Source organism: Girardinichthys multiradiatus, chromosome 19 (assembly GCF_021462225.1).
Source record: "Girardinichthys multiradiatus isolate DD_20200921_A chromosome 19, DD_fGirMul_XY1, whole genome shotgun sequence".
In the NCBI taxonomy this organism is placed as follows: Eukaryota; Metazoa; Chordata; class Actinopteri; order Cyprinodontiformes; family Goodeidae; genus Girardinichthys; species Girardinichthys multiradiatus.
The window spans coordinates 41555739-41568349 of NC_061811.1; the positions used below are offsets into that span (position 1 = coordinate 41555739).

Below are 12611 nucleotides of genomic sequence, written 5' to 3' on the forward strand. Positions count from 1 at the left end.
GGCAAATCAGATCACAATCTTGTTTTTCTCTGCTCGAAATATAAGCCCCTTGTTCAGAGGCAACCTGTAATAAAGAGGTAATAAAGAGAAAATGGTCACAGGAAGCTGAAGAAGCTCTGTAAGGTTGCTTTGAGGCTACAGACTGTGCCAGCCACATGGAGAGGACATCAATGCCATGACTGAGTGTGTAACCGACTATATAAACTTCTGTGTGGATAACATCATCCCCACCAGAACTGTGAGATGCTTCCCCAATAACAAACCTTGGATCACCATTGACCTGAAGGACCTGCTTAACAAGAAAAAAAGAGCCTTCAGAGAGAGAGACAGAGAATTATTGAGGAGTATACAGAAGCAACTTAAAGTCAAGATAAGAGACTGCAATGAGGTGTACAAGAAGAAGCTGGAGAGCAAGCTCCGGCAAAACAATATCAGAGATGTGTGGACAGGGATGAAGAAGATCACAGGCTTCAAGCAGAAGGATGGTCAGACCGATGGAGGTCTGGACAGAGCCAATGAACTGAACACATTCTTCAATAGGTTCAGTTCAGAAAACAAGCTCAACATCTTCCTCTCCTGCTCACAGCCAAACAGACATTCCACCTTCCTTTGACCCACAGTTGCCATCATCTGCTGGGGAAGCAGCATCAGAGCCAGGGACTTAAAAAAGCTCAACAAGGTGATAAAAAAGGCTGGCTCTGTTCTGGGGAGTCCTCTGGAAACTCTGGAGATCATTGTGGAAAAACGGATTCTTCATTAAATGAGGAACATTATGGAGAACCCTGAGCATCCTCTTCATGAGACTGTCCTACAACAACAGAGTGTCTTCAGTCAGAGGCTTCTTCAGATCTGCTGTAAGACGGAGCGCTACAGGAGATCCTTCCTGCCCACAGCCATCAGCATCTACAACGGCTCTTTGAGGAAACCCTCATAATGAGCTACAACAACATTTAATTTCCCTTTGGGGTTAATATTATTATTATTATTATTTGTGAATTGAATTGAATCAAGAGCCACGGTATCCAGAGTAATGTCAGCATACCACCAAGAAGGATGAACCATATCCAACAGGATTAACTGTGGACGCAAGAGGAAGCTGTCTGAAAGGGATGTTCAGGTGCTAACCTGGATTGTATCCAAAAAAACGTAAAACCACAGCTGCTCAAATCACGGCAGAATTAAATGTGCACCTCAACTCTCCTGTTTCCACCAGAACTGTCCGTCGGGAGCTCCACAGGGTCAATATACACGGCCGGGCTGCTATAGCCAAACCTTTGGTCACTCATGCCAATGCCAAACGTCAGTTTCAATGGTGCAAGGAGCGCAAATCTTGGGCTGTGGACAATGTGAAACATGTATTGTTCTGTGATGAGTCCACCTTTACTGTTTTCCCCACATCCGGGAGAGTTACGGTGTGGAGAATCCCAAAAGAAGCGTACCACCCAGACTGTTGCATGCCCAGAGTGAAGCATGGGGGTGGATCAGTGATGGTTTGGGCTGCCATATCATGGCATTCCCTTGGCCCAATACTTGTGCTAGATGGGCGCGTCACTGCCAAGGACTACCGAACCATTCTTGAGGACCATGTGCATCCAATGGTTCAAACATTGTATCCTGAAGGCGGTGCCGTGTATCAGGATGACAATGCACCAATACACACAGCAAGACTGGTGAAAGATTGGTTTGATGAACATGAAAGTGAAGTTGAACATCTCCCATGGCCTGCACAGTCACCAGATCTAAATATTATTGAGCCACTTTGGGGTGTTTTGGAGGAGCGAGTCAGGAAACGTTTTCCTCCATCATTATCACGTAGTGACCTGGCCACTATCCTGCAAGAAGAATGGCTTAAAATCCCTCTGACCACTGTGCAGGACTTGTATATGTCATTCCCAAGACAAATTGACGCTTTATTGGCCGCAAAAGGAGGTCCTACACCATACTAATAAATTATTGTGGTCTAAAACCAGGTGTTTCAGTTTCATTGTCCAACCCCTGTAGTTTTCCCTCTTGCTCAGGACCTTTTTTGCAAGTGGGAATACACTCATGCAAACCCTGATCTTAATCAAACAAGCAGACCGAGACCCACTTTTTGAGGTGGTCTTGGTCGACTTCCAAACAAATTGTAGTACGGTTCACTACCGATGTGAACATGAAAAAGCCTTAATTCAACCCAACTACAGGAAACTTCTTTTTTGGATTTAAGAAGCAGGACATCATGGGGAAAAATGTACCTCTTAGTTTTGCTGGCACTACTACTGCATGGATGCAATAAAAAAATGGGCTGTGAAAAGATCTGGAGCAACAAGAAGATACAGTGCTCTTCCATATTTAGGCAGATGCACGCATAACCACAAAGACTAGTCATATTCATTATTTCTAGCGAGAAAATGAAAGAGAAGGGGGTTTGAGTGGTCTCCCGAACAATGCTGCATTAAAGTGAAAAAACATATCTAAAGTTATCTAAAGGACACATTAAACAGGTTTTGCTCCATTTCAGGGTCTTTGCTCTGGCCAGGTCATTTATGTCCAATGGAATCAACGATCACCACATGCATGGCTTTGGTTATAATTAATAGTTCACTGGCAAAAAGTACAAAAGTACAGTTTATAATATCTACATTAACTGATCATGTCAAAAATGTCTGGTGAAAAATATTATATATTATTATATATATTATTTTCTATTTAATGCCTGCAGTTATTCATCACATACCTACTAAACACTTTTTATATGCTTTTGGCCACCATAAACAGATAACATGTAGCAGGAAATGAGTGACTGGCTGAGATAAGGTAGCACTTTGTGAAGTGCCTTGAGATGACATGTGTTGTGAATTGGCGCTATATAAATAAAACTAAATTGAATTGAAAGTTAGTGGAGAAATCCTACTCCAATCGCCCAGTTAACTGAGCTTAGCAGCCAGATCGGTCTGTATACAGAGCTCTGCTGCTCCGAAAACTCTGAAACAACATTTCAAAGTTGGCTCATTCTTGATGAACTAACTGCACAGATGAAGTTTTTAGGTATCCTTTCTTGCTTAAAAACATCTTAAAATTACTTTTTGTGACAAATTGATGGTATAAAAACAATAAATTTGGACACTCACCTCCTTGATTACCATTGCTGGTGGCTCAATGCCTTGTTGAACCTAACCCTGCCTTTTAACAATCCCTGGGTAATCTGAAAAGTCCAACCCCAGACAAAGACCTTTTTTGAAAGCAAGGCTCAGAGAAAGGGAAATTATTCAGGTAGATTTATATCATAATGCACTCTGGGTATTTCAAAAGCAATGGAAAGTAGGCTTATTTGCTTGTTACGAAAATTGTTTATGACCGCTTGAGGTAACACAGGATTTAGGCATAATGTGAAAACAATTTATTAAATTAATTTTGCCCTGCACTTAAAGTTCAACTCATCTGGTGCCTGTTGCTTATACCTAGAAACTGTACCCTTAACGGGGAATTGCACCGAAAATACATATCCACATTAATTACCGGAGTTTGACAAACTCAAAAACAATGGACGTTTTCCATAGCAGAGAGTGCTAAAATCTCAGCTGTTCATAACTGGGAAAGTTTGTGTTTTAATCACCAGCCATTCAAATATCAAAATAGCCTTGGCAGAAGTACTGAGCTGGTGTTTCTGTTAATAATATAACCCAATCTGTCCTCTCTAAGAAAACAAATGAATTCACAGTTATTCATCTCCTAATATGATATCATCTTCTGCAGCTTCAGCCACAATGGAGGACTTCCAAATACGTCCACACAGCCTGTTTGTTCATTCATACAGAGCTCCAACTTTCTGCGACCACTGCGGTGAGATGCTGTGGGGACTTGTACGGCAGGGGCTCAAATGTGAAGGTAAGAAGGTTTTAAACTCCAAAGGCCTATACTGTATATTTATTAAAGAAGGCTAAATGTGGGTGTACTAACTGAGTAAAACAATTAACACTTCGACTCTTGTTCTCCAGGATGTGGTCTTAATTATCACAAACGCTGTGCGTTTAAAATCCCCAACAACTGCAGTGGGGTGAGAAGGCGTCGCCTTTCAAATGTTTCCCTGACAGGAGGAATAGTTAATCTGGGCCGCCCCCTCTCAGCTGAACCTTCACCTCCCCAGTATACAGATGATGCTTTACTGGTTAGTGTTAATATAATAAATAGAGAAAAAAATTAAAAGTGAAAATCATTTAAAAAAAACACAACTCATCGCATTTTTTATTGTGTATTTTCTTTATGACACAGTCCCCTGTAAGTCCCAATTTTGAGGTAAGTCCCTCCATATTTTATAGAAATTCCTTAATTTAGTAAAACTAGGGAGTGTAAATCTGTGTAATCTCTGTAAGCTCGGCATGAATGCTCTTAGTGCACTGATACAATTACAGGATTTTAGTATTTAGTGTTCATTTTTGTGTCCAGATTTATTTAGTTTTCACCTAAACTTACTATGTGTTTACATTGTGTTTAACATAAGAACAAAGATTTTGATCTATAAAACCTTTTAGAGTAATATCTGTATTCAAATATGGATTTGTCATCACTAATTAGGAATAGAAATGCTCATTTAAGTATTTATAATGGAATGTAGATGAACTTGAAAGTAAAAAATAAAGTCCATTATTACTGTTATTGGCTTAAGGTGTGGTTGGATATGTAGTTTTAAGCTTGACAGTTGTGAGTTTTACAATTCTTCAACAGAATATAGGTGTGGAGTGTTTGCCTTTGCAAATAGAAAAGTAAATATCAGATTTTGTTGTTATGTTGGATCTGTTGAATAGAAAATTAACCTAAGAACAGGTAAAATTTAGTCTTTTAGGATACAGTACTTTTACCCCGTTAACAAGTGATGATTCCTGTACTTTAGTAACAAAGTACAGGAATCATTCCCTCGCTTTTGTTTCCTGGAGTGTGTACGAATTCTAATTGCTTTAAAAATGTCACGTCACCAGCCAGTTTCTTGGTTGTTTCTCTTTGTGACAGAAGAACCAGTTAGATTATTACTCTGGCAGGGAGCGACGAGCTAGCACCCAATCATACATTGGACGCCCCATTGAGCTGGACAAAATCTTACTGTCAAAGGTCAAGGTCCCCCACACATTCCTAATTCACTCATACACCAGACCAACTGTATGCCAGCACTGCAAGAAATTACTGAAAGGCCTCTTCAGACAGGGCCTTCAATGCAAAGGTAAGTACATTAAGGTTTCTTTAAATCTTTACCTTTATTGTTGCTCTCAAACTAACAGTGGTACTTAAATGACCTAACATTTAGTACCTTAATACAGTGGAGAATCGGTAAGAGTAACTACCTGGCTCAGTTACCGAGTTACCCAACAGTGTCCTTGGCTGTTTCGAACTCATATCACATGACGCCTATCAGCAGAAGATCAATCATAAAGAAACCATGTTATTTTTAGGAAATCTTCTCATGTTGACCTTCTCCTTTCTTGTGTCTTTCTCAGATTGTAAATTTAATTGTCATAAACGTTGTGCTCTGAAAGTGCCAAACAACTGCCTCGGAGAAGTTTCCAGAAACGGAGGCAAGTTTTAACACACAAAACCATCAGAGCTCATTACATTGTTACTTATGGCACTAATAGGTGAATAAATTTTCTTGCTAAAACAAACATTTCTTTGGAACAACCCTAACAGAGCAGATTAAGAATGCACAATAAATTGACCAATGTAAATTATTTTGTAACATATCGGTATTGGTCCAATAAGTAAAACTGGGCCAATATTAATAACCGATGTTTGTTTCCATCTTGTTGTCGTTTGTGTATGTGTTTCTACAGTGGGAGAGGAGGGGGTTAGCAATGTGGTATTTATTTGGGTGTGTGACATTGGTTGTGATGCAGTGCAGGATTGGGGGATGTTTAACTCAAGCAAAGAAGCAATGTCAGCAATGTGGTAAATTTTTTTACGGTGTCGAAAGGATAGCGGACTATATATAATATTGTTAAATATTGGTTTTTGGCTATTACAGCATCATTACTATCAAAATCCATATGCATTACTAGCCTAAACTGAAACTTTGAAACAAAAAAATATATTAAAAAGTAATTCCAGGGGTATTTCTGGACATGCACTCTATAACCAAACTTAGTTTACAATTTTTTTATACAAAAATGAATGGGACAAGTTGAAATGTAAAAAACACAATTTAATATGAGCTAGTTTTTCTGGCAAAGTAGACTATTTCTATTAATACATCATATTCAGCTTTTATAAAACATCAGTTGAACTCAAATAAAGACATTATAATTAATGACAGTCTGTTAATTAGGACAAAAACTATAAAATAATGTAATAAGAAGAAATAGATAATGAAGTTATAATTTGTATCTTTAGTGCAGCTCTTGTTGATCACTTGAAACTTGTCGGGTCTGGGAGACTTTGTTTCCTCTTTTGCCTGCTGCTTCATTATTCCTCCCCTATGTGGCGTCTGAACATGGTGGCTGGGTGCTTCAACCGGTGTAGACACATCAAGCCTCGTCAGGAGAGGGTTAAGAGGAGTCTGCTGCCGGCACTTCGATGCCTGAGTCTCCGGCTGGCAGCGTACTGACTCCTCCTTCCTTGGACTCTACTGTGATCGAACCCTGCTCACCCTCCACCGTGTTCACCTTCCAAGCCACTCTGCAAGAACCCATCACACTGTGCCAAGCTCATCTTCCTCCTGGATCAAACTCTCCTCCCGAGAAGCAGTTCATGCAGCACAGATCAAATTTACCTTCCTCTGGCTGATCACAACTCTCAGACCCCACTCACTCCTCCCTGGCGTTTCATCCTCTCATCCTCTGTAAGCAAAATTTCCCTTCTCAACTTCCAATATCCTCCAACAGTATAATAATTTTACCAGTCCTCTTCCATGTGCAGTTGAAGACTCGTACTGTGTTCCTGGTCCCAGACCCCTGACTTAACTTCATCAGATCTGTTACAATAAACATTTTAAACTTCTTCCTGTCTCCTGAGTGTGTTCTGCATGTGGGTCATATCGGTGGCAAAAACGATGATAGAACGCTCAGGCCATTCTGACACAGCAGACGTACTCAGTAGAGTTCTTTCAGATCAACAACATCAAATTCCGTCTCAAGTGTTCACTTGTGTTTAACCACTCACCTCAAACCTTTCCTCACGATAATGCTAAGATTTCATTCATTATTGGTTAACTGACAAGGCGCTTAAGATGGGCGGAGGCCCGCTTTACTGATTATAATCAGTTTGGTTGCACATTTGATGAGTTTGTAAAAGAATTTCAGCAGACTTTCGCTACAGAAATTGACCACAGGTGTATCTCGCTGTTTGTGGTCGCTTAGAGAAATTAATCTGTTTCTGAGTTCTCTATCACGTTTCGCACTCTGGCAGCCGCTTCTGGCTAGGATACGTGTGCATTCAAAGCAGCCTTTCTTCAAACTCTAGATAAGTCTTTAAAATATGAGCTTGCCGTACTTGATGACTCTTAATGAACTCATCTCTTTAGCTGCCAGAATAGATAACAGAATTAGAGAAAGAAAGAAGTCTAGACTAGAGAGATCTGCTGTGAGACCCCATTTGGCTCTTATGACTACAACCTCTCCATGGCCATTTTCCAACCTATCTGTCCCAGAACCCAGGCAAGTTGGGTGGACCTGTCCATCCCCCGAGCTGTAGAGAATCCAATCAATGCATTTATTGTGGTTCCCCAGATCATTTCATCACCTCTTGCCAGATCCGGCCAAAAGAGAGGGTCTGCCATGTCTGCCAGTTATAATAAGGAAACTGGCAGACCATCACATCAACTCAAAGACCCCTCATTTCATTCTACCTGCTACACTAATTTTCAACAATGACAATCTCAGTCTCTCTGCTCTAATCCACTTTGCATGTGAACAGAACCTTATTGACCTGAACTTAGTTTCCCAAGCCAGGATCAAAACTGTGCCACTTCCCACACCTCTCCTTGTTGCCGCCCTGGATGATAATGCTCTTTCAAAGATCACACACCAAACCAAACCCCTTGAATTAATCATCTCAGCTTACCAAAGAGAATAGATTTCCTTTTTCATCTTCCCCATTACACAGTCATCTATTGTGTTAGGTTTTAACTTGTTACAGCAGCACCATTCACATCTCAACTGGTCAGAACTCCGCATTGACTCCTGTTCCACAAACTGTCTCTCTTCCTGTTTTCAGTCTGCCATTCCTCCAAGTCTGCCCCCGGTGACACCAGAGGAAGCGGAACCCATCGATCTCTCACAGGTACCAGAAGAGTATCATGACTTGAAACAAGTTTTCAGTAAGAGCAAGGCTTTATCATTACCCCCTCATTGCCCATACGATTGTCCCATAGATCTTTTTCCTGAAGCCCCATTACCTTCTAGCAGACTGTACAACATCTCCCGTCTGGAAAGACAAGCCATGGAAACGTACCTCAATGATTCACTAACTGCTGGTCTCATTTGTCACTCATTGTCACAACTGGGGGCAGGCTTCTTCTTTGTGGGTAAGAAAGACGGGTCCCTCCGCCCATGCATTGACTACAGAGGTCTCATTCAGATTACTGTAAAGAATAAATATCATCTTCCCCTCATCTCATCTGCATTCGAACCTGTTCATGATTCAGCTGTGTTCACTAAACTGGATCTCCGCAACGTATACTACCTTGTCAGAGTCCGCCAGGGGGATGAGTGGAAGACCGCCTTTAAGACACCATTAAGTCACTTTGAATATCTAGTTATGCCTTTTGGTCTTTACAATGCTCCTGCAGTCTTCCAAGCTCTAGTGAATGATGTCCTTCAAGATTTCCTCAACATCTTTGTGTTTGTGTATCTTGATGATATTCTCATCTATTCCAAAAACATCTCTGAACACCGTTGTCATGTCCGGTTCTCCAACGTCTCCTGGAAAAGAGATTAGTTGTTAAGGGAGAGAAGTGTGAGTTCCATAAACTATCTGTAACCTTTTTGGCTTTATACTCGGGGGTGGGCAGGTGCGATAAGACCCGGACAAGATCGAAGCAGTCCTTCATTGGCTCGTTCCTGACACCCGTAAACAGCTCCAACGATTCCTGGGTTTTGCCAACTTCTTTTGCAGGTTGTACGCAACTACAGTCAAAAAGCCAGTCAAAATCACATTCATTTGGACCCAAGAAGCTAACTCTGCCTTCTTAGCTCTCAAGGAGAAGTTCTCTCAAGCACCCATCCTCATCCAGCCAGATCCACTTAAACAATTCACACTCAAGGTTGATGCTTCCACCACAGGGGTGGGTGCAGTATTGTCTCAACGTTCTGACTCTGATGGAAAGCTTCATGCTTGTGCCTTTTTCTCCCATGCTGGTCTGGACCGATCACAAGAATCTTTCTTACCTTCAATCTTCTAAACGCTTGAACTCCCAGCAGTCCCGTTGGTCCTTGTTCTTCTCTCGGTCCATTTCCTATCGTCCTGGCTCCAAGAATATAAAGCCTGATGCTCTCTCACAACAGTTCTCATCCGACGACTCCGACAAGGGACCAGAACCATCTTACCCCCGGTTGCACCATCGGATCCCTCACATGGGAGATTGAAAAGCTTGTTCTCCAAGTCCAACAGAATGAATCAGACCCAGGTACCGGTCCACATAATAAAACCTTCGTTCCATTCTCAGTTCGTTTCCGCCTCCTCCATTGGTTTCACTCCACAAAATTCTCCGCTCATCCTGGTTCTAGTCGCCCCATTGCACTCATTTCCAGACGCCTTTGGTGGCCCTCAATTCAAAAGAATGTAAAGGAAGATGCTGGTCAGGACAGGCTTAATCTGGGAAACATGGAAAGTGGGATGGGTACGAAGGTTAGAAGGTAAACGAAGATGGACTGCGGTGGGGCTAAAAAGTGACTCACTCTCATATGGACCAATAAAGCAAGGAGCATGTTTCTTGCACATGGATCTTAGAGGGATATCATGGGAGGAGAGCCAACCTTTAACACCGGGAGAATACTGAGGTGCGGGTGTATGTTTCCTGTCTGTATGTCATCGATTTTATTCTGCTGTACGTTGGAGGGCTTTGACCGTGTCAGACCAGACATGTCTGCAACAGCAGATGTGATGGTGGACTGGTCAGGACAGGCTTAATCTGTGTTCTCCCTCAGGTTGCCCCTGTGTTCTGGATCCCGTTCCAGCTCGTTTCCTGGTTCCTGTGCATACCTGCATGAATTCAAGTTGTCTCATTTGGACTGAGGTTTCCGGCTGGCAGCGTACAGACTCCTCCTTCCTTGGACTCTCCTGTGATTGAACCCTGCTCACCCTTCACCGTGTTCACCTTCCAAGCCACTCTGCAAGAACCCATCACGCTGTGCGAAGTTCATCTTCCTCCTGGATCAAACTCTCCTCCCGAGAAGCAGTTCATGCAGCACGGATCAAATTTACCTTCTTCTGGCTGATCACAACTCTCAGACCCCACTCACTCCTCCCTGGTGGTTCATCATCTCATCCTCTGTAAGCACGATTTCCCTTCTCTACTTCCAATATCCTCCAACAGTATAATAATCTCACCTGTCCTCTTCCATGTGCAGCTGAAGACTCGTTCTGTGTTCCTGGTCTTGGGCCCCTGACTTTACTTATCAGATCTGTTACAATAAACATTTTAAACTTCTTCCTGTCTCCTGAGTGTGTTCTGCATGTGGGTCAAATCTGTGGAAAAAACGATGAAAAAACACATTATTTGAGGTATGTACTTCTTCATAATTAGGTAATGTGTTTCATCTATAGCTGGAGCTATTCTAGATGGATCTTTCAGCAAGTGAGGTCATTGTATTTTCCTCTTTCTATTCAGTTCAAAGAACTAAATTCAGTTCAGTTTATTTATGCAGAACCAATTAAATACAAATGTAATCTCAAGGCACTTTACAAGACGAAAAGATCCAGAGATGCATATTAAAGTCAAACTTATCAATTAAGATAGATTCCACTTCAGTTCATTCATTGACTTTGTAGGAAGCCCTCATACTGAGCAAACATGTGGTGACAGTGGAAATAAACAATTAAGACCTCGAGCAGATCCAGGCTCAGTATGAGAGGCCATCTGCTATGACCAATTGGGGGTTGAGATGGAGCAGACAGTAAAAAGCACCGAAGCACAGATCCAGGAAAACATTTTATTTTGAGCAAGAACATTGTACACACTTGTAGAGGACTTGTCAGTCATCCATCTATTCATTCACACATTCACACACTGACAGTGATAAGCTACATTGTAGCCACAGCTGCCCTGGGGCACTGTGGCTGCCATACAATTGGCGCTTCTACCACTGTTGCCACCGTCACCCACAAAAACAGTTCTACGATATGGCTGCAAAGATGCACTTTAAGCTGTTCCTCAGAGGGTGAGAGCAGCAGTTTGAATTCAGCCCCCTTGGCACCCCATAGTTCTAGTGAAAAAGGCTTCTTACACCCAGCTTTCAGTATTTTGTGGAAGATATTTGACAAGAAATGCTCCTTTGAATGGTCCTTGATGTATAATAACAGTAAAATGTCTTCATCATGATCAAATCTACTATTTAATGTTTGAAACGTAAATAGCCACAATTCCTTATAATTTCATTGGTCAGCGCAGACTGGTGATTACTGAATTCTGCTTTCATCTAATCACTTTTTCTCCTGTAAACCTATTAAAGATGCTTTAAGGTTTTGTTTCCACAATTCAGTTTCCTTCCACAAATTCTAGAGTTAACTTACTACAAGTACTGGTTTCTACTATTTTTTTCCTTGAGTATATCCTTCCTATGTCTACAAGTACATTTTATCTATCCATTAGTTCTGTACGTGGTCCAAATTCCACCATTGAAACTCTACACATATCTGTATTAGATCTCTAGATATAATTGTTAAATTAGAAAGTCATTCCATCATTTCTTTTCTTATAGGTTGGTAATTTTTTGGAGTTCCTTTACAGTTTTTCTTTTTAAATGCTATTAATTACAATTTGATTTAATAATATCTTTGAGTTGAGTTACATTATTTATATTATTTTACTTTAATTGTTGTTTTACAGACCTTCTGAGCCCTGGAGCAGAGTCAGATGTGATGGTAGAGTGTTGTCTTGATGACCGACGTGGTAGCCTACTTGATGACATGGATGAAGCACTAACTTCAGAAGGGGGATTGATGCTGGAGACTGGATCCGGTGACCTTAGCGACCTGCGTGACCCTGACCTAGATGATTCTAACCGTGCCATCAGGTAAACGTTCATGCAATTTATCCACAGAAGTTCTAGACCAATTTCTGAGGCTGTGCTTTGTATGTCTTCCTGCAGCCCATCCACCAGTAACAACATTCCGCTGATGCGAATTGTTCAGTCTGTCAAACACACCAAAAGGAAGAACAGCAATGTGATGAAGGAAGGATGGATGGTTCACTATACCAGCAAGGATACTCTCGTATTTACTTTTTAACACTCCTACTTTTCTCCTAACAAACTGTGGAATCTTTCACTCAGTTAATAGCTGTTCTTTATTTTTTTTTAACCAAAAGGCATATTTTCCTTGGTAGCCAAGTTTGAATATCAAATGATCCATAGTGTTTGCTCCTTGTTGTAAGAGGTTTTTAAATTTTTTAGTAAATCAGGGCCACCGTGTGGTTCTGACAGCTTTCT

General features: G+C 41.3%; 1 protein-coding gene across 6 annotated transcripts in view; it reads left to right on the forward strand.

Annotated features, from left to right (window-relative positions):
* Positions 1-12611, forward strand: part of prkd1 (protein kinase D1) — a 100845-nt gene that overhangs the window by 25597 nt on the left and 62637 nt on the right. For 5 of the 6 annotated variants that reach the window (XR_007042560.1, XM_047393104.1, XM_047393106.1 and 2 more), the window contains 7 exons: positions 3736-3867; positions 3978-4147; positions 4252-4275; positions 4987-5194; positions 5469-5546; positions 12011-12197; positions 12273-12396. Coding sequence is in view for 5 of the 6 variants with exons in the window: in XM_047393104.1 (XP_047249060.1) it covers positions 3736-3867; positions 3978-4147; positions 4252-4275; positions 4987-5194; positions 5469-5546; positions 12011-12197; positions 12273-12396 (923 nt within the window). In the remaining variant the exon portion in view is untranslated. The remainder of the gene's footprint in view (positions 1-3735; positions 3868-3977; positions 4148-4251; positions 4276-4986; positions 5195-5468; positions 5547-12010; positions 12198-12272; positions 12397-12611) is intronic. The other variant, XM_047393105.1, reaches the window with a different exon arrangement.